This window comes from Macrosteles quadrilineatus, unplaced genomic scaffold, assembly GCF_028750875.1.
Source record: "Macrosteles quadrilineatus isolate MER2022 unplaced genomic scaffold, UCM_ALF_1.0 Scaffold_8__2_contigs__length_117827958, whole genome shotgun sequence".
NCBI lineage: Eukaryota > Metazoa > Arthropoda > Insecta > Hemiptera > Cicadellidae > Macrosteles > Macrosteles quadrilineatus.
In genome coordinates, this window is record NW_026542601.1 from 106,292,318 (window position 1) to 106,314,129 (window position 21,812).

The 21,812-nt window shown below is 34.9% G+C and overlaps 1 protein-coding gene across 2 annotated transcripts in view; it reads right to left on the reverse strand.

The window, feature by feature from the left end:
• The window catches only part of LOC129001136 (pseudouridylate synthase RPUSD2-like), a 566,808-nt gene extending 545,693 nt beyond the window's left edge, over positions 1 to 21,115 (reverse strand). For both annotated transcript variants that reach the window (XM_054428337.1, XM_054428335.1), the window contains exons 1-2: positions 20,992 to 21,115; positions 15,778 to 16,272 (exon numbers count right to left, since the gene is read on the reverse strand). In XM_054428337.1, the coding sequence (XP_054284312.1) occupies positions 15,778 to 16,272; positions 20,992 to 21,012 (516 nt within the window). In that variant the 5' untranslated portion in view covers positions 21,013 to 21,115. The remainder of the gene's footprint in view (positions 1 to 15,777; positions 16,273 to 20,991) is intronic.
• Between the last annotated feature and the right edge of the window lie 697 nt (positions 21,116 to 21,812).

Sequence of the window (21,812 nt, forward strand, 5' to 3'; positions counted from 1 at the left end):
TTTAGAATCTATCTATCTATATATTAATAGGCAAGCATGTTTCTTTAAAACCTTTTTTCTCAGCTCGTGTGCATCGTAGGGAAAATCTACGCATACCGTTGGAAAGCTATTTTCCTGTAGGTGTGCAGAATCCCTTTATAAATTTAAATAGGCTCAAAGATAAGCACAAAAAATAAGTTTAAAAGTTGTAAAAAAATAACATGGATCTTATGCGTTGCTATGCTGGTTACGAAATAACAACGAAATATAAACAGAAAATCAAAACAAATGGAGGAAACTCCAATCACATGTTTTATTTACAGTGTGGGGTGAAAATAGTTAAGTGAGTACATTACATATTTTTGGTCGAGTTTCGACCACTGGACGACCTCTCGTTAATAATAAATAAGGGATCAAAATTTAAGATTAGAAGTATAATGATTAACATTGATAATAGCACGGTATTTTTCTTGTTTTCTTTTTGTTGTGGCTAAAGGAGTCCAGCCTCATCTTTCGATCTCACCCAAAAGGGGGTTAAGCTATGTATTAAAATTTGGTATATATGTCTGTCTGTCCATTAGGGAAAAGTATTCGCCCAATTAAGCTAGAATTTCGCATAAAGCCAACTCATGATAGTAGTGTATCTAACTATATCTAAGATTATACAATACGCCTATTCGTTTCAAAATATACCTACAGTACGGTCCACGAGAGCACAGAAATCATAGTATATTTTCTGTGACGAGAGTCTGCAGTTGAGGGAGGAGCCTATTTGCCACGTGACTTCGAATGAGCCAATAAGGACCACGCGTTGTTGCAAAATTTAATAATACCAGCTGAAAATATTGCTTAGTATATTTTAATTAGTGTTGTCAATGGGCGATGTGGCAACGTCGCTCTAGCCCTGCCTTGTGATTGGCTGACGCCAACTGCAGACTCTCGTGGAACCTAGTGTAGAAACAACTCGTGATTGAAACAAACTAGAGACTTTGAAACCCTAAGAGGTGCGTTTTTTTTTTCTAAGGTTTGTACCACTGATTATGAAAGTATGTAGGATTCAGCAAACATTTGTAAAAGTAACTGTAGCTGTATCAGATATATGCCATAAACAAACTGTCTTATCTTCAGCGTCCTCACTACAAGTAAAGTTGATGATAACTTGCTCTATCATTGAAGTAAATATACTATACGCATGTCAAAGCGGTAGCCAACCTTTAAAAAAAAATGGACGTACAGGAAAGTGAGCCCCGACAGAGACAAAATGTCAACAATTGTTGATTCTTGTCGAATACGTTAACTTTTTAAACTTCCAAAAATTAAATGACAACTTATTGAAAACTATATAATACTTAGGTTTACGAAACAAAATAGACCCAAAATCGTAAGGCGCAAATCATATTTCAACATCACTACGCTCTATGAGCAACTAAATTAATATCTAAATTTTAAAAAATAGCTACAGCTGGTCCATAGAGATTGGGTGTCCAAACGTCAATGCTAGTAAGATTACTTTGCAAACAAATTACTTTGCACAGACAACCAAAGCCTATTACAGTACCAATAGTATCGTTATTACTGCAGGTGTATGATGGATGGTGAAGCTAAAACTATAATAAGCCTCTTGCACCAGGCCCGAGCAATCATATCTTTCTGTCTAGCAAGCATTTTTCTAGAGATATGTTCAAGATTAAATGCGCATTAATGTAATTTTTAGCCTCCTAACATACTTAAACGTCCACAAAAAAATCATGAAATGTGTAATGGGGGTTTTTCTAATAATTGGTATTGCAATGCATAAAAATTGTCATTTGTATAAATGTAAATTACAATGTACTATCATACCTGAAAATACTAATTTTACTCAGCCAACCTACAGTGGTTACTAATTTAATAGGTTAGTAATCGTCATAAATAGGGGAGCGAGCTGGCGTAGTGGTTAGAGTGCGGGACTTCAGACCCTGAGGTCTCGGGTTCGATCCCCGCCAAGTCACCAATGGATTTTATCTAAGTGATAATGCCGCAACCCCTAGGTCTAGTCTGATGTAATGTGAAAAACAATTCCAGGCCTGTGCCTAGCGTCCTAGGAAAAGAAATCGTCATAAATAGCTAAATGATTTGATTAGTCAAAACTGTACACTGTAATTTAGCACATTATGTGTTCCATACTAAGCTTCAATTATCTGACTAAAAGTTAACCCAGCAATAATTTGGAACAGCTGGATTTCTTTGCTTGGAATGTTAAAGGTTTGGAGAATTTTATGGTACTTTAATATTATACTGACCACACCGATAAATCGACTTCTAAATAAGATTTTAATTGGTTTAATTTTAACTAGGCAAAGGTTAGGTTAGGTCAGGTTAGGTTAGATTAGGTTAGGTTATGTTGGGTTAGGTTAGGTAAGGTCAGGTTAGGTTGGGTCAGGTTAGGTCAGGTAAGGTTAGGTTGGGTTAGGTTAGGTCAGGTAAGGTTGGGTTATGTTAGGTCAGGTCAGGTAAGGTTATAAATTATTAGATGTGGTCGTTAGGTGTCGTTTGTATAGTACTAAAGTAGCATTTTTAGTTATTCTAAAAATTATAATACATGATAGGGAAATATTTAGGACATATTTTAGTTAAAATACTCATCATTGCCAGAGGGAAGAGAGCAGAGCATAACTGTTTCGCTGTTAATAACAAACTTTCTGCCGGATAAAATATTTAATATTTACTTCACAGAAAATATGAGTGAACTTTGAAAAACAACCCTAATTAGCTTTTCGTAAATATTTACAGATTCACAGTGGGAATCCGGGCGAAATGGTCTCCAAGGTGGAAATTTACATTATTTGATTTTACGTAAATACACAAAAGCGTTTCAAAAGAGAGGATATTTAACAATGTTTATATTCCCTAAATGTAAATTTTAATACAAATTCACAAGAATACTCAGTCAAGCGAGAGAAAATTATTTTAAATTAATAGCGAGATGGAGGTTGTGGAGCTAAAGCTTTATTGCTTGGAATTTTATTATTTTAAAACTCGTTCCTCAAATTAAAAAAAGCTCTAAACATAACAGGTAAAAATTTGCTGGGTACACTACATTCTTCGAATTTTTTGTTCAAAAAATATTAGTTGTTTTTATTAGAGACTAGCTGTGTGCCCGTTCTACGCACGGGGATCTTATAGTAGTCAGTTGAAACCTTCTTATATTAAGATTAAGAACAGCAGTTAGTTTGCATATTTGCAGATATGCTGGCAAAACTATTATATATAAACCTTCGCAAATACAGTATCTGACAGTTCAAGCCAAAATAAATGCTTCGCAATTAAATGTCACCCGGATCGTTATGGTCCATATGTCCAATGATTAAACTAAAAAATGTTTTTTAGATCCATGAAGCGTAGCCCTAAAGTAGGCCTATAATTGAAAGTTACTTTCCACATCGGTTAACTTAAACGTATTTAAAGTACTACCTCAACCTCACCATTTAACACTTTATTCCGGTTGACGTTTTCAGTATCAAAGGTGCTCTTGTCCATTCCGTGAAACACTGAGAAATAAGGACATTAATGCGTTACCAACAGACATACACACAACAATCCAAAAAAGGCCACGAACTATTGATACATAAACAATATAAAGGCGTAGACAATTCATGATGGTTTGCCCAACAAATGTTTTACTCAAATAGGTTATCATTTTCTTAGCATACCGGGTAAGCTAAGATTTGGAATCCAGACAGAAAAAGCAAAACTTATAGAGTTAAGACATCACTTAAATTTAATACGGACGGCTCTAATAAATAAGGTGCAACACCAACGATAACTAATTTGTAAACTACAGTGATGTGTTGGTACCTACGTAAAAATGATTCTAGAAGCTACCAACGGTTCTAAGGAAAAGAACCAGTACCTACGTAAGAACCTACCTAAGAACTATAGTACATCCGACCAATTAAATACATTAATATCTAGTCCCGAGGTTATTGATCTCTTGCTTTTGGATTTTCTCGTAAAAAGTTATAGCGTAAACTTATCGGTGTCAGTTTGAAAAAAAAAACAACCTTACCCAAACAACTGTTTGTTATTTAATAGATTACGCATTCTCTAAACAATGATTAGTATATCTATTAACATTAGAAGGAAATGTGACGAAAATCACACAATGTTGGGGTTTTGGTCATTTGTAATTATATTTCTTAAGTAGGTAGGCCATTTATTCTATGGAAAAGTACCGGTATCAAGGATCGTCGTCAAAAAGGTTGTTATGAATAAATATGTAGGCTTACGTACCCAAGATATGAGCTATGGGCCTATTGGCTGTATGGTCCAGCGATTGAATCACACGGTGAGTAGAAACAGAAAGTGACACATTGGAAAAGCGAGTTTAGCACTTCCTCTGTTAAACCTCTGTTACAATCACCCACTGCAGTTGAGATTTTTTACTTTACACTTTACACAACCGCCATTGAAGCGCCGTCAATGAGTGGAAACCTTTTTTGTAAGCTATTGGCGACGATCATTTCAGTGTTCCAGCCCTATACAACACTGATTCAAGGTCTTCTTTCTGGTTGTCAAAACTCAAGAAACATTTTATACTCAAAGAATTTCTGGTTCCGATTTGGACTATGTCTAGTTATTTAATTTCATTTACGGTTACACTATTAGACTATATTATTGCACTTGCGATTAATTAAATCCGTTATGTAAGAAAAACGTTTTTAATCTCACTTGGTTGGGATTTGCTTTCAAAACGTGATTCGAAATGGTTGCGGTATTTGTAAACAACATTTGTAAACATATCATTGACAGCTAGAAAAAATAATCTTGATCTGAACAGCTGTTCGTTATTTCATAGACGATTATGTGATAAAAATTGAACGAAAATTTGACAAAAATCGCACAAAACTGCATTTTTGAACGTCCGTAATTTTATTTACAAAGTAGTGAGGCTATATTTAAATAACTAAAGACACTCTCGCCAATCCAGTGAATACATTAAAATGACTTGGATCTTGATAGGTACTCTGGTTTTCACGGAGAAGAATGCGTAAAATGCCATCTGAGTGTTACAGACAAAGGGAAAGACAGACAGACAGACAGACAGAAATAGAGATAAGACTCGTTTCTGCTTCTTTAATGTATAAAACGTAAAAATAACCTAAAAGTATATAATTCTGAGCAAAGTACAGACAAAACTCTAATTTTATTTATATAGATGATTCCATTTTTCTGAGTTTAGTAAAATCCTTGTTTCTGTACAATACCCAACATGATGTTATTACTATTAATACGCAAAGTTAAACATTTTAGTAAAATAGCTCAAGTTCGTCTGAGTGCTAAATTTTACCCCGTTCACAAAACTGCAAAAAAATTACGCTAAGTCAGAATTACCAGAGCCTGATGAAAGCCTTGCCATTGAATATTCCATAATTAACAGGGAAAGTTGAATGGGCCTGTTGTGAGTTGTGTTGTAGCTAAAGTTACAGAGTTTTCATTAAACTACCCCCTGTTCCCCTCCCTTCAGCAGCTTAATCAGGGTTTAATGAGGGTTTGCAGGGTAGTGACGTCACGACGATGAATCCTATTTGTTAGGGTAATGAAGTCGCTAAATGACCCGTCTCCTTGTTTAAAGCGTCAATAATGGTAAGATTACCGTTACCTAGGTTACATTACCATCTTACTATCGGATTACAACAAACTCTACCTGTTGAGTTTATGGATCAATAATTGGCCTGTCTCTTTTATAAAAGCGTCAGTAATAGTTTAATAGTTACTGAGTTAAAATTACTTAAAACTTACTATCAGATTTGTCTATGACGATAATACTACCAGTTGAGTTGATTAAATGTTGATAATTATCCGTTCCTTGATAAGAGCGTCAATAATAGTCCAATTACCACCACCTAGGTAACATTATTTTACTATTAGATTACAAAAAATCCTACCTGTTGAGTTGGTGAAATGTCAATAATTGGCCTGTCTCCTTGATAAAAGGGTCAATAATAGTTTAGTTACCATCACTGAGGTATCATTATTTATCTCACTATTTAATTACAAAAAATCATACATATTGAGTTGATGAAATGTCAATAATTGGCCTGTCTCCTTGATAAAAGCGTCAATAATAGTTTAATTACCATTACTGAGGTGACATTACTTATCTCACAATTAGATTACAAAAAAATCCTGTCTAAAGTGTTAATAATTCTTTAAATACCGTTGACAATGTTACAATAATCATCTTACAATCTGATGAATTCAACTTGTTGAGTTAATGAAGTATAAATAAATGACCTGGCTCCTTGTCTAAAGTGTCAATAATTCTTTATATGATAGAAAACGCATAAAAATATGAATCTATTCATAGTTAGTCATGTTAACCCAGCAAATTAAATCCGAAATAAATACTTTTCCGGTCCCAATTCTATATTAAAAGGAGTATCAATTTTATTGTATTTAATTTTCATGCATTTCCTTCTCACTTGCAGTCTGGGGAATTAGTTTTTAAAATCGATGTTGGGTAGAAATCTGTATTTAAACCATTGCAAAAAACGTAGAAAATTCCAACACGGAATAAAAGATAGAGAAGGAAAATATAAATGAAAAAGAACTAGCTGGACTATGAATACATTGAAGCTTGAAGCTAACCATTCATCGAGCTAGGCCTGTTTAATAGGTTTTCTTTAGTCTAAGCAATATTTTTAACTGAAAATTACTCTAAAAACTTCTGAAAACTATCTTGAATTTTTACATTTTTATATAATGAAAATATTTTTTTTTTTTATGGTTATCCACTTTTGTTTACAAGGTAAGTTTAATACATTATGTCCAATTATGATGTCTTAGTGAGTAAAGGGTCTGTTGAAAATTGTATGTCTGTAGTGGTGCTTTACTTCTCAAGACGTACGAATGCTTTAAAACGTCGTTAATGTCAAACACGAGTCTTGTCATCTTTAGAATCAATCATAAAACATTACTTTATCTGAAAAATATGTTTACAACTTTTGTATCAATGGAAATTTACTGGTTCTAATTATTATCATGAGGACTGTCGTTCTTTTTTTTAGTTTTATAAATAAGGACAGAGTTACAAATTTAATTTGCTAGATGGTTCAAATTGATAACAAATTGATAAAAATTGGTATAGGCCCTGGTCAAATTGTAACAATTAATTTTTTATCTGCAATTATAAAACATATCCTTAAACGGGAAAACAATATTGTGCTGTCAGTAACACATTATACTATGGCATTACTGAAAAAGTCAGTGTTCGTTAAAATCAGTTTTAGCTATAATTACAAGTTCCAATCAATAGCATAGAATAGATGTTTTATTCAAGTATATTATTGATATAGGACATGGCCTTTGCGTTTTCAGGCGAATAAAATAAATAATCTTTTATATTAAAAAATTAGGTGTTTCTTTTCCGAGTTCGTTTGGCTCTTCTATCTGACCGACTTTCATGGTTGAGGTCTCAAATTGACGGTAGGCCTATGCACACACAGATTTCACATCAAGCATATAGGCATACAGTATTTATCTACTGTATTTAACCGACCAAAAAACATGAATTTGATTTATTTTCGAATCCTTACTTCAATTTAAGACGTATTTCACCAGTTATAATTATATAATCTTATATATTTTTGTCTAAGAACCTTCAGTGAAATACCGGCTTTCATTTAAGCTATTAGTTATTCAAATCGGACGATTTTCAAACAAACGCAAGGTGAACAACCAACATGAACATTATTCAGTGTTGATTTGTCAAAAAATAATTTGTTCTGGTACCTCCTCGGGTATCAGAAGAAAGTCTGCGAGGTAAGTATAGGTTGATATGCACATCAAATTAAAGGTCATTATTAGAAAAATACAATGCCGCAAACCCGACCTCAAACGGACAACCGAGTCAAATTACAGAGATGCACATATTGATAAAATAGCAAAAATAAGTGAGGTAGGATTTAAACATTTAAAGAGATAATGTATGAATGAGGTGCTCCGTTATCTTATCGGTTTAAAGGTCCCTTATCGCCGAACGCCATTCATTCGCGACAGAGTCCTTGAGTATTTAAATTTATCTCTCATGGAATGTCATTGATTTAAATTTAGACTTTTAAAAATCATAACTTGGGAACCAAACATGCTATTAGAGTCGGGTTTTCACCGTTGTGTTTCGCTTAGAAAAATCTTCAAACTAAAATGTATTTTTTTATCATAAATTATTTTGAATATTTTAAAATATACAAAAAAACTTATTTACCTAGTTTACAATAAATTAAATTTGACTTTTTAACTCTACAGCAAGATGAGTGATTTACCTACCTCAATCAGGTTACGATAATCACTAAAAGTGGCTATCAGCTGAAGACAATTTTATTGTTAGTTCTATCCAGTGCACTGTAGAGGTCGTGTTTTGTTTACAATTTGTTTAGCCTCGTTTGGTCAAATAAAACTATCTAATCTTAAACAATAACTCGTCCCCTAGTTATATGACCAAACAGTTAAGCACAAATCATGAAATTTGCCCTAAAATAAATAGAAACCAAATTTTATCGACACTAGCGATCAGTGTACGTAGGAAAAACGAGCTTCAAAATTTACAATTGGATGATGAGTCTACTTGTGTTGGTTAGTCAAGTACTACTATCCATACTAAATCCTGCACAATAAAGATCTGAGAAACTGACACCTGGGGTGAAACATTCTTCACTTAAGCTCTTAAAAGTTGCCGCAAGTTTTTGAGTTGGATTGCAGAACTTAAACTTGTTAATGCAACTCTATGAAATATTGAGTATGAGCGGAATATTTTAATACATAGGCTACGCCCTAAACGACAATATGTGTTAAGGGGCATATGATAACACGGTACCGGTAACGGGTTAAATGTTAACAGAATTAAACTACAAATATAATAAGATTTCTAATTTTTCATTCTAATATTATTCAAATACATTTTGAGTATTCCCACTAATCACGTTTTTTGATTGAAACAAAAAGATGTATATGGGATAGAAATGACAATTTAGAATTTTTCATTTAGAGCAAGTTCAAAGGTGCGTCAGTATATTGTGGATCCAGCTTCATATCGTATAAGTAAAATGGTATTTTGGGACTAGATGAATTTAAGTAGGATTCATCAATATGTATTAGTCATCGACAAAAAAATTAAATTACATAGTAGGCCTATTAATTAATTTAATTAACTAACTAAAACTGTAATCTATTTTTTATTAAATTTAAAGCCTCAAATCTGTTCAATGGAGGTAACGACAATAAGATTTTCAGTAACAAATATTTTTAAATCTTTACATAAAAATTATGAATCATATCAAGATCAAGTCATAGAAATAGAAATATAGAAGGGTGAAGTACTCAGAATTAGTATTTTTCTGTAACCAACAATGTGTTGTGTGTGTACACAGAAATAAATAAAACTAAAGTAGTAAGTAAAATGTTAAAACTCCATGAAATAAAACGCTAAATTTTGTTATCCTACATATAAAGTGATAGTCTGAAGTGCATTACAAGTAATATAGAAAAGCGAGAGACCAAAGGCCATATAGAAAATTCCAGTGGCTGGCTGGAAGTCCCCAAGGTACCTCCCTGTAATAAACTGCCCTCCCCCTACGAAATGATACCTTCTTCACAACCTAAGCCACCCCTTAGTCTAAATTACCTGTTGGTCGAATCATCAGGAAATTTTTTGATCGAACCTAACACAGTGTTAACAAAAGATGCCAGTCATAGATTTCAAAATACCTCCGCCGCGACTAAGTGAAATCCCATTTACCTGGCTGGATTTCTACTAAAATATTCCCAAAAAATTTTCAGATTTATCTCCTATTTAAATAACATTAATGTTAATGAGTACCTAGGTTATTGCTACAGGGAAGGTATTGAGTTGTGTTTTTTTATTGAGATGTTGATAGCTCAGTATAAAATAAACCAAATTGCCAAATTTGATTAAAATATGTCCATAAACAAGCAAACTACAACAGTTTATTTATTCTCCAGAAGAACAACATGGGAATTTTAAATTTAAAGTTTTTTTAATTACCTACCTCCGTAACCCTTCGACATACAACAACACTTCAAAATACAAAATTATTTCTTTTCTTAAACTCTACAAAATGGTCTGAAAAGAAATTTTAAAATTGTATTATTTCAGAGTGAAAAATGGGGAATACCAATTTTCACCTCATACAACCCCCCATAAATCCCCGTTCCCATAGTCTGATGATGCTGGTTCGCAAACCTGTTAGAATAAACGTAGGTCAATCAATCAATCAATCATCAATCAATTATTTAAGATGGGGACGCTATTATGTGCGTATTTTAACCCAAATATGAGTGAAGGATGAGTGTAGGATGAGTGGCTCGATCTTGTAGTCTTGTTAGTGACTAAGGCCGACATGTTCCTTAGACACAGCTGTTAATTAATAGCATACAGCTAATGGCAACTAAGGGACCTACAGTTTATTGTGAAATCCGAACCACATCTTTTCCTCGTAGTTAACGAATTGGTCTAATTATTAGGATAGTTCTGCGGATAGTCGTAGTACTCACTAGTGCGGACGTTAATCCACACCAGGGAGCATCGCATCCACAGTGCATCCCTATAATTATCCGCAATTTGTGACCTCCTAGTAACTGTATTACAGGACGACGACGCCCGTTTACAAGTTTGTACCAAATTTCATCAAAATCAGATCATTTTTGCTCGAGTTATTGCGCTAACGGTCCCATATATATATGAATTTTGTTGCAATTGATTACATTGATAATTAAATACGAATATTTAAGTGGTTATTGAGAAAAAATTTTAAATAAGAGGGACACTAAATTAAACTATTTAGGAACCTATCGTTGTTTATATGATAGGCCTAGTTGACTTTGGATACCTACTGCAAGTACACTTCTCTACTTACTTGCATCACAGAGTAAAGAGTAGACTGTCTACACTTATATCTGTGATTGCATTGAATATACTAGCTGTTTTATTTATTGTACATAAGACATGTAACAAATCGTTTGAGTGTGCTAATGTCGAAAACCCTTTTTTCTTGACTCAGAACGAATGTTCTTAACTGTTGGTAATTATTTGATTATGATCAGGGAACAAGTAAATGTTAGGTAAATGGTTTCAAGTTGGTTAGACAACAATAAAAAAATAATACTCATTTTAGTAACAATTTTTGATACCTAATAGAAATCAGCAAAAGACCAGACAAAAACATAACCATGACATTCGTTTCAGCAGTTCCATAAAAAGAGGACCAATCTATAAGAAAGAATGTAAAAAATCTATGTTTATAAATAGTCAATAGATCAATGGTTGGGCCAAACTGATTTAATTTTCATTTTTATTTTCTCTGAGGCCAAAACATCATCGTTCAAATTCATATATCTTGGCTAGCCTATATACTGTATATATATATATATGTGTGTCCGTTAGCACTACAAAAAATGCTATTCGGTAGCAAAAATGATCCCATTTCCATGAATTTGGTAGGAACGTGTAAACGTACGTTTATTCTCTAACGAGTTCACCAACCAGTGAAATTAGACCATGGAAACAAGATTTAAGAAGGAATTTATAGGGTAAAAATAGGTTTTTTCTCATTTTTGACTCTCAAAACATAAGATTTTCCAATTTCTTACAAACCCATTTTGTAGAGCTTAAAAAAAATTATTATATGGAAGTGTTTTTATGCGTTTAGTTGTTACGGAGATAATTAAAAAATTTAAACTAAAAGTTCCCATGTTATTCTTATGGAAGATCTGATTTAGGCAATTTAATTAGTTTTATTATAGACTATTAACATTTGATCGAAAAAATAAAAAAACACCTTTTCCCTTTTCTGTAGAAGCAAACCTATTCGTTAAACTAATGTTATCTAGAGAAAGGGAATGAATATGTCTTTTAAGGAGATATTTGTATGAAAATTGAATCAGGCAAATGCAAATGTTGAGTATTGAATTATTTTTGAATTCTCTAACACGGACAGTACCTACTTTGGTGTTCCTGAAAATTATCGGGTACCCAGACTTTAATATACAAGGATTAGCAGGGAGGCTCGACATAAACCCAAGACTAATGTTATATATGCTGTGTGCGTGGCGTCGCCTATGAGCACACAGTATAACTAATGTTGCTTGCCCGCGCTTAGCCTTAACACATCACTTTCATCTACATAACTTTAGTAAGTTTAATCTTGTGTTTAATCCGAGTCGCTGCTTTGTTACGGTACCTAAGTAGTTCATTTATCCTATGAATCTTCTTACAAAACATTTTACTTTTATTATGTGATTGTATAACTTACTAAGTTTTGTTTGTATTACAAACAAATTACTAAATTTTGACTAATCTTAGTCAATTTACGATTATAGGTATCCTATACGAAGGGGCAAAAAATTTCAAAATACCCATACATTAGGTTAGGTAAACTTGTTTCAATCATATTGAATTTCCACGGATTAATAATGTGTGGAACATCTTGACATTAATGTAGACTGAACTGCAAAGGTGCAAAGTAAAAAACGAATTACTGATGAATATGGGTTATTGACATATATATTTGATTAATCAATTGTACTAGTATGAAAATGAATTTATTTTTAGCGAATTTCCCATATAGGGAATAAGCTATCAGTAGTGGCCTTAGAGATTGCGGGGCCCAAGGCGAAGTTCAATAGCAATAGCGGGCCTCTCTTAATACCTGAAATACGGCTGTGCAGGGCCCCTGAAAAGCGTGGGGCCCTAGGCACTGCCTTGTTCGCCTATATGCAGGGCCGCCTCTGTAAGCTATTACCGTAGGTCTCAAGGTAAGACCTGGACCCAGGGCTACTTTTCCGTTTTGATGTCCACAGAGGCCAAAAAACCATCCGTTCAAATTCAAATAGGACTACAAGGTACTTTGATAATAACCTATGTTTCTACAGGTTGCCACAGAATTTTTGAGGCCATTTTTCCTGACTCATCCTGACTTTTCCTGACCAATCTAAGGAATTTTTAACTATCAGGCAAGCACTTCAATAATACAACTATAGTCAAGCAGAGGAAAAGTGGTACAGATTCAACGAAAAGCTTACATAAACGTGGCAAAAAATCTTGAGCTATGAAGGGTCTAGTTTAACCATAGTGGAGTGGCTTACAAAGATGCTTCACAGCAAATAAATTTATTGCCTAAGCTTTCCTGAAATAAATAATTTTCGCTCAGTAGTAGTTAGCAGTGAGGAAGTCATTGATATTTTGTGTTAGGTATACAAAAACTTGCATCTGCCTCCCAACAGAGGGTGTGTAGTGCATTCTGTGGTGCAAAAGTGTAATTTCACGTGCGAATGACGATGTTGTCCTAGGGGATTGTGACCACAATCTGCTCGGATGCGATTGCACCCCAATCCTTCCCCTTTTCCACCCTCAATGTTTGATTTTATAGTTTCTGCTAGAATTCGGGAATACTAGAGGAAGCGCAATTACAATAAGTTCTGTAAGAAATTAAGACCACTGACTGTTAATTCAAAGGTTTATAGCCTACGGTATAGTCTAATAATAAGTCTATTAAAGAATAAATTCATGCAAAAATGGTCCAATCAAAATGAGTATGGTGTGGATGCAAAGGGTGAATCATTATCAAGAATTTGAGTAAAAATATATTTGTTAACCTATAAGTTTTTTTTTTCATTTTAAGTATTTTAAACACTATCACACTCAGAAATGTACAATACAGTACAGTACTAGCATTGACTATTGGATACCAATAGTATCCTAACCATTAGCCTAACAATGAATCTTGGTCCCATAGACATGTGATTATTATTATTTATTTGTAAACGGTTGCACCATTTTTACATGAAAAATACAATAATCTTACATACAGAAGAAGCAGAAAAAAATCACAGGCTAGTACAAAAGTAGTGAGAAAAAAAACTGGAAAACAAGACTTCAATAACAAGACATAAAAAGATAAATAACAACTATAAATAACAAACTATAAATAACAAACTATGAATAACAAACTATAAGTAACAACTATAAATAACAAACTATCTGAACAAGTTGACAAAACGAGAGATTCGAAAAACAAAACCAGTATAGAAACAATAATGATGCAATGCAGTAAGCCGAGTGAAACTTCAGTAAAAGAGGCAGAACAAACTTCATGAAAAACAGATAAAACTTGCAGAAAAAACAATATGATAAACTCTGTACAAGAACAAGATACAAGAATAACAACAGGATAGACTATATTAACAAAAATAAATAACATTGCAATAAATAGAAAGTTTGGAAACATGCAAAGATTGATGCAGGAGTTCAGGATAGATTAGGAGTTCAGGATGGAGTAGGGCAAAGGTCGGAGGTAAGCATTACCCTCAGCAAACCGATGCCAAAACACGCACAATCCCCGGATCAGAAGAAAATGTTTTACATAATTTTTTTATCCTAACATTTTTTATGGCTGTTTTAGAAGTTAAAAGCCATAAACTCAGATTTAGGAAAAGTGTAAATTTGTTTCCTTGGGAAACTCTTAATTTACTGATTATTCTGAATTTCAATACTGGTAGGCGGGGCACCCAATCAATTTTTTCTATGTAATCATCCCATCTTAGGAGCCATCCACATATTACGTAACGCTCAAGTGTAATACAGCGAGTGACGAGGAGTGGAGAGAAGGTTTTAAAGATAATTACTGTCAGACTGAGCTGAGGGGTGCTAAAAGATCAACAGGTCGAAGGAGCTAGGGATGCGATGATGCCCCCCCCCCTCCCCTAACAAAACATGTAAGTAAGTAAGTAGTATTGTGTTCATAAACATTCCCAAATTCAAGTTTTTTTGTGTAAATATTCCTTTAGGGTCCACCTGAACTCAATAATAAAGTTTTCAAAATTTATGTCTGTGAGTGTCTGGATACATGCATGTGAGTGCATGTGGACAGATAACAGCTGTTGTCTGATTTTGATTAAATTCGGATAACTCACCCATGATATCTTTAGGTATTTTTATTTATGAAATTTTGATTGTTAAAGGTGATTTCTCCATTAAAACCCATCAAATAAAAAAAATAGATATTAAAAAAAAAATTTTAATGCCGTTGATTAAAATTTAGTACCTAGGCCTATAATGCCTATTATACCGTAGTTCTTTTTGTAAACATAATGGTACTTAACCTTCAATGCTGTAAAGCTTTGGTTGAAAGTAATAGATTTTTTTTTATTTTCCCTATTAAATATCAGCTTAGACCTCCACCGCCTCAGTTTGCTGAATTCTGTTCATTATTTGACTGATGGACTTTGAGCATAAGGTGAAATCTACGCTATCTGCAAAATTACGCTAAAAGGTTTTACATTTAATTTTAAAATGACTCAAGAATGTTTTGACAAATAGCTCAATTTGATTGCCGTTCTAAATCTGAGCAAGTGTTCAGTAAGGTTTCGCACATGGTGTTGTATGGCAAGATAGGTAAAAAAATTACTAGGATAGTTTCATTCAACAATATTAGTGATGGGAGAAAGCGCTGCAAACGATGCATACTGCGGGAAGAGCAAAACTCGAAGATTTCCTTTCCCTCCCTTGTTTTCCGCTCACCAAGACAGATGGGTCTCATATCCCACCAAGGGGGAAATAATGCATGCGCGGAAAATTCTCTCATATAAAATTGTTCCCACACCAATATGTAGGCCTACAGGCTTTTCAAAAATCCACTGGATATTGGCAGGTTTTCAGCCTGAGACTCATGGTCAGAAGATCTGCACTGTAGCCACTGAACCAGTTTAATCAAACTTAACTAAAAAACGTAAACCAAATCTCACCTTTAAGTTGTCGTCAAGTTTCTGATCCACAGTATCGTTAGGCTCTGGCTCCTCTTCATTTTCCGACCAACACGTTTTCCACACCACAATGCTCACTTCGTTAGAGCCACTACACTGAGTCCCCACTGATGTCAAATTCCCCCCAAACTCTGCAGCTTCTGAGCATTCACTCTTTCCCATCTGAGGTAAAACTTCAGCAGTAGTTTCCTCTATAGCATTATTTTCCACTACTTTAGCAGTATCTTCCTCAAGATTAGCATTTTCTTCCTTACTTCTCTCTATATTTCCTCCAGTATCACACGTTGATGCTTTAGTTACAGTGTAAGAAACATCTTTTGGTTCTTCAGATAGATTTGAACTGCTCATTTTGTTGTAGTTGTGACTGACAAAAGTTGTCAAATGTCTCTTTAATAAAGGTACCCTCTCAATGGAACAGATGGTATTGGTGAAACGGATGAGCGAACTTACTCCAAAAGAAGTGAATCGGAGGAGGACCTGAAAATAATATTTTGATTAGTACCTAACTTACGTATTAGCCTATTAAAAAAGTTTTTTTCTGGATTGGAAGTTTGATTAAGGGCATTCAAGGCTTGAATTGAATCTTTTCAAAAAGAGGCTTCTAACATGAAGGCTATTGATTTACTTAATTATGAGAGGGGTAAATTCTGGACGCTATTGAATTATACGTTAGGCCTATAAAAAATAGGTACCATACTCGCTTTTCAGTTTTAGCTTCTAAACCTAAACCACCCACTGCAAGACGGTATAAAATATTCTTGAAAAACAGCCCTATGGCTTGAAATGTTCATATTCTTAAAATTCAATTCATTTTATAAGTTACTGATAACTTATGAGTTAACCTAACCTCACCCAACCCAACCACATTTTAGCAATATTAAATCATGAAATATGTATTATCATATGTTGTCAAATCAAACCATATAGGGCTATATTCTGTAACTTGTGAATAGCTGATATGATTTATTATTGATGAGTAAAATTTTAAAATTTATTATATCAATAGATTTTGGCCTGTAGACCTTCAAAGTTCTTCCACATTGGTGGATAAGGGTAGATTACAGACTAACTAAGTTATGCTAGTTTGTAATGTGTGTAAAGCAGTAAAGCAAAATTGTTTTTATTGCATACCTAGCTCTAACTTATTTACATTCTAAAAATCTACTGCAATTTAAAATGCTTTAGGCCTACTAATGCAGTAAGTATGGCATTTGTTGCCATAATTACAAAACTCGGCTGCACTATACTTTACGTCCTACACACTCATTCGAATGAGAATATCAATCGATATATCGTTTGGTTAGTTAGGTAAGGTTAACCTAACCTAGCTATCCAAACGATATATCAAATTAAACAATCGAATAATCAATATTTTCATTTGAATGAGTGTAGAACGTAAGAAAGTGCAGCCCAAATCTCAATTAAGGTTAAGTAAACAGTACCTGGGGACCGAGCTTTGCTCGGAGAAAATCATTAGTTCACTCTGAAAGCAGTCTTAGTATCGGAGATACATAAATCTGTTCCCAAACTCCACACGGCTCGCCTTTACAACGTCCTACACCATTTCCTACGTCATGGACCTGTTTCCCTCCATTCCCATAGCACTTTAAGATTGTAGATACCTTAATCTAATCGTTATTAACAGTTCCCACACTCCGGACAGCTCGCCTTGACTACTTCCTTCACCACTTCCAACGTAGCGGACCTGTTTTTCTCCCTTCCCATAGCATTTCAGAATTGCAGATACGTTAATCTAATCGTCATAAACAGTTCCCACACTCCATACTAATCGCCTTTACTACTTCCTTCACCACTTCCTACGTCGCAAACATGTTTCCCTCCCTTCCCATTGCATTTAAAGATTGCAGATACATTAATCTAATCGTCATAAACAGTTCCCACACTCCGGACAGCTCGCCTTGACTACTTCCTTCACCACATCCTACGTCGCAGAACTGTTTCCCTCCCTTCCCATTGCATTTAAAGATTGCAGATACCTTAATCTAATCGTCATAAACAGTTCCCACACTCCGGACAACTCGCCTTGACTACTTCCGTCACCACTTCCTACGTCGCGGACCTGTTTCCCTCCCTTCCCATAGCATTTTAGGATAGCCCATACCCTTATCTAATCGTCATAAACAGTTCCCACACTCCGGACAGCTCGCCTTGACTACTTCCTTCACCACTTCCTACGTCACGGACCTGTTTCCCTCCCTTCCCATAGCATTTTAGGATTGCAGATACCCTAATCTTATCGTCATAAACAGTCCCCACACTCCGGACTGCTCGCATTTACTACTTCCTTCATCACTTCCTACGTCACGGACCTGTTTCCCTCTATTCCCATAGCATTTTATGATTGCCTTTACTACTTCCTTCACTACTTCCTACGTCACGGACCTGTTTCCTTCCCTTCCCATAGCATTTTAGGATTGCAGATACCTTAATGTATTTGTCATAAACAGATCCTAGACTTCGTACTGCTACCCTTGACTACAATGTCTCGAGTAGTCGAGTAATCTTAAGTATAATCAATCTTTGGTATAATCTTTGCTCAATATTAACAAGTGATGTTTTTCCTTTTGTACTGTATTTGTAATTTGCTAGTATACTGTGGGTAGTTGGTTTATTATGAACACGTGCTACAACTTCAAGTCTTTTGTTTACCTTTTCCTTGTTATTTAATTCAACCAACATGGTTACTTAGCAACCCATAAGACTAATGTTAAAAAAATGTGACTTTCAGTTTCGTTTTTCTACGTAATTAGATTTTTGTTGGCAGTTCTAACTGCATGAAACTTGTTTTTAGGCCAAAAATAAACTATTTACAAGATTTGAAGAAAATCGTCGGAGCCGTTTTCGAGATCTTTCTGCAAGCAAGCAAGCAAGCAAGCATACATACAAGCAAACATTGCTCGTATTAGAGTATAGGAGTACCTGGGGACCGAGCTTTGCTCGGGGAAAATCATTTCCCACTCTGCGATGCCAGCCTTTACTACTTCCTTCACCATTTCCTACGTCACGGACCTGTTTCTTTCCCTTCTCATAGCATTTAAGTATTACAGATACATTAATCTAACTGCCACAAACGGTTCCCACACTCTGCGATGCTAAACTTTACTACTTCCTACGTCGTGGACCTTTTTCATCTTTTTCCATAGCATTTTAGTATTTTAAATACATTAATCTAATTTCCACAGACATTTCCCAAACTCCGCACTGCCAGCATTTACTACTTCTTTCACCATTTCCTATGTCTTGGACATGTTTCCATCCCTTCTCATAGCATTTCAGTATTTCAATTTCAGACACATAAATCTAACTGTTACAATTGGTTTCCAGTTCCCAGACTCCACACTGCTCGCCTTTGCTACTTCCTTCACTTCTTCCTACGTCACGGACCTGTTTCCCTCCCTTCCCATTGCATTTTAAGATTGCAGATACCTTAATCTAATCCTCATAAACAGTTCCCACACTCCGGATTGCTCGCCTTGACTACTTCTTTCACCACTTCCTACGTCTATGACCTGTTTTCCTCCCTTTCATTTAAAGATTATAACATTTTAAGATTGTAGATACCTTAATCTAATCATTATTAACAGTTCCCACACTCCGGACTGCTCGCCTTTACTACTTCCTTCACCACTTCCTACGTCGCGGACCTGTTTCCCTCACTTCCATTAGCATTTTAGGATTGTAGATACCTTAATCTAATCGTCATAAACAGTTCCCACACTCCGGACCGCTCACCTTTACTACTTCCTTCACCACTTCCTACGTCGCGGACCTGTTTCCCTCCCTTCCCATAGCATTTTAGGATTGCAGATACCTTAATCTAATCGTCATAAACAGTTACCACGCTCTGGACCACTCACCTTTACTACTTCCTTCACCACTTCCTACGTCGCGAACCTGTTTCCCTCCCTTCCCATAGCATTTTAGGATTGCAGATACCTTAATCTAATCGTCATAAACAGTTACCACGCTCCGGACCGCTCACCTTTACTACTTCCTTCACCACTTCCTACGTCGTGGACCTGTTTCCCTCCCTTCCCATAGCATTTTAGGATTGCAGATACCTTAATCTAATCGTCATAAACAGTTCCTACACTCCGGACCGCTCATACTACTTCCTTCACCACTTCCTACGTCGCGGACCTGTTTCCTTACTTTCCCATAGCATTTTAGGATTGCAGATACCTTACCATCCTTATGGAACAGCTGAAGCCACTCTTATTGTTAGTTCTGTCTGGTTTTCTGTAGATGTCGTGTTTTGTTTACAATTTGTTTCTATTAGTTTAGGGTTAGTTTCTCATTATTTGTGTCTCACTGTTTGGTTAAAATATATAGCCAACGATAGTATTTTAAAGTACGGTAATATAGTGAACGAGTTATCGTTTATGATTGAATAGTACTATTTGGTTAAACGAGGTTTTAAATTACTGAAATAACAAGAAACAAATTGTAAACAAAGCATGACATCTACAGGAAACCGGACAGAACTAACAATAAAATTTGGTTTCAGCTGTTCCATAAGGATGGGAAATCTACCTTAATCTAATCGTCATAACAGATCCCACACTCCGCACTGCTAAGTTAGCCTTTACTACAATGTATCGAGTAAGCTTCAGTATAATCATTGCTCAATAGTAACAAGCGATGTTTTTTTGCTTTTGTACTGTATTTTGTAATTTCTAGTATACTGTGGGTAGTTGCCTTTATGAACACATGTGTTACAACTTACAAGTCTTTCGTTTACTTTTTCCTTGTTATTTAATTCAACCAACATGGTTACTTAGCAACCTATAAGACTAATGTTCAAAATATGTGACTTTCAGTTCTATTTTTCTACATAATTAGATTTTTGTTGGCAGTTCTAACTGCAGTAAACTCGTTTTTAGGCCAAAAATAAACTATTTACAACATTTAAAGAAAATCGTCGGAGCCGTTTTCGAGATCTTTCTGCAAGCAAGCAAGCATACATACATACATACAAGCAAACATTGCTCGTATTAGAGTATAGGATATTACTCGGTTCAATACAATTTTAAGATCTTCCTAGCCTAGCATGAGCATAATAATTCAGCAGGGTAGCCCTTTTACAATAAATTTAAAGTGAAATGTAACAATTCTACAAACATGGAAGTTAGGCTATGGAGGTCTGAAATCACATAACATTTAAAGATAACATACTCTATTAATCAGCAATGTCATAGATTGATAAGGAACTAAGGTCCTTAATGGCTTTGATAATTTACAGTTGTAACTTTATTTCCAGGTTATATGATATCGAAAGATTTCGCCGAATTAGCATAGGTTAACCACGCACATGTTTACACACAAACCCACGAAACGAACGACATGGAGAGATCTGGATCTGGATCAGCTGAATCAGAACGGTTTTGTATGACAACAGTTAGCAGACGACACAATGGACCAAAGAGTAAAAACACGATACGAAGTGTGTACTAGCAGTTATCCGGCGCGCGTTGCTGCACTAAGCTACAGTATTTTTAAATTGTAATTTGTTCTTTACGATAAACTAGTTGTTGCCCACGGGCTTCACCCCGTTTGACTTCATAAGTATTAATTAAACTATTGATTGGTTAGGTTAAGCTGAAATAAACAAAACAGAATACAGTAATACCATAGATAAAACAAACAAATAATCTCACCTGATTTTAATAAGGTAATAAATTGAAAGAATAACATACATTAGTTGTATGGAAAGTTCCCTTTGGAAAGCAATTACGACCTTTTAGGGCAATTTAAGAAATAATGGATAGTTTTGCGCAAGGTTTCATTTTAAGTAAGTGGTTTATGGGGGTGTGACTTAAGTTCATGGGTACTTTTGCCTTTATATATAGGTAGTATTAGTATTAGTATTATTTTGAGTTCCTTCTTTTAACCCTTGATCTGGCGTTGGTCCCTAGGGGACCAGAAAATGTTGAGTTCTCAGTGGCGGTGGTCCGCTAGGGACCAGAACGACATAGTTTGGAACTTTCTATTTTTAT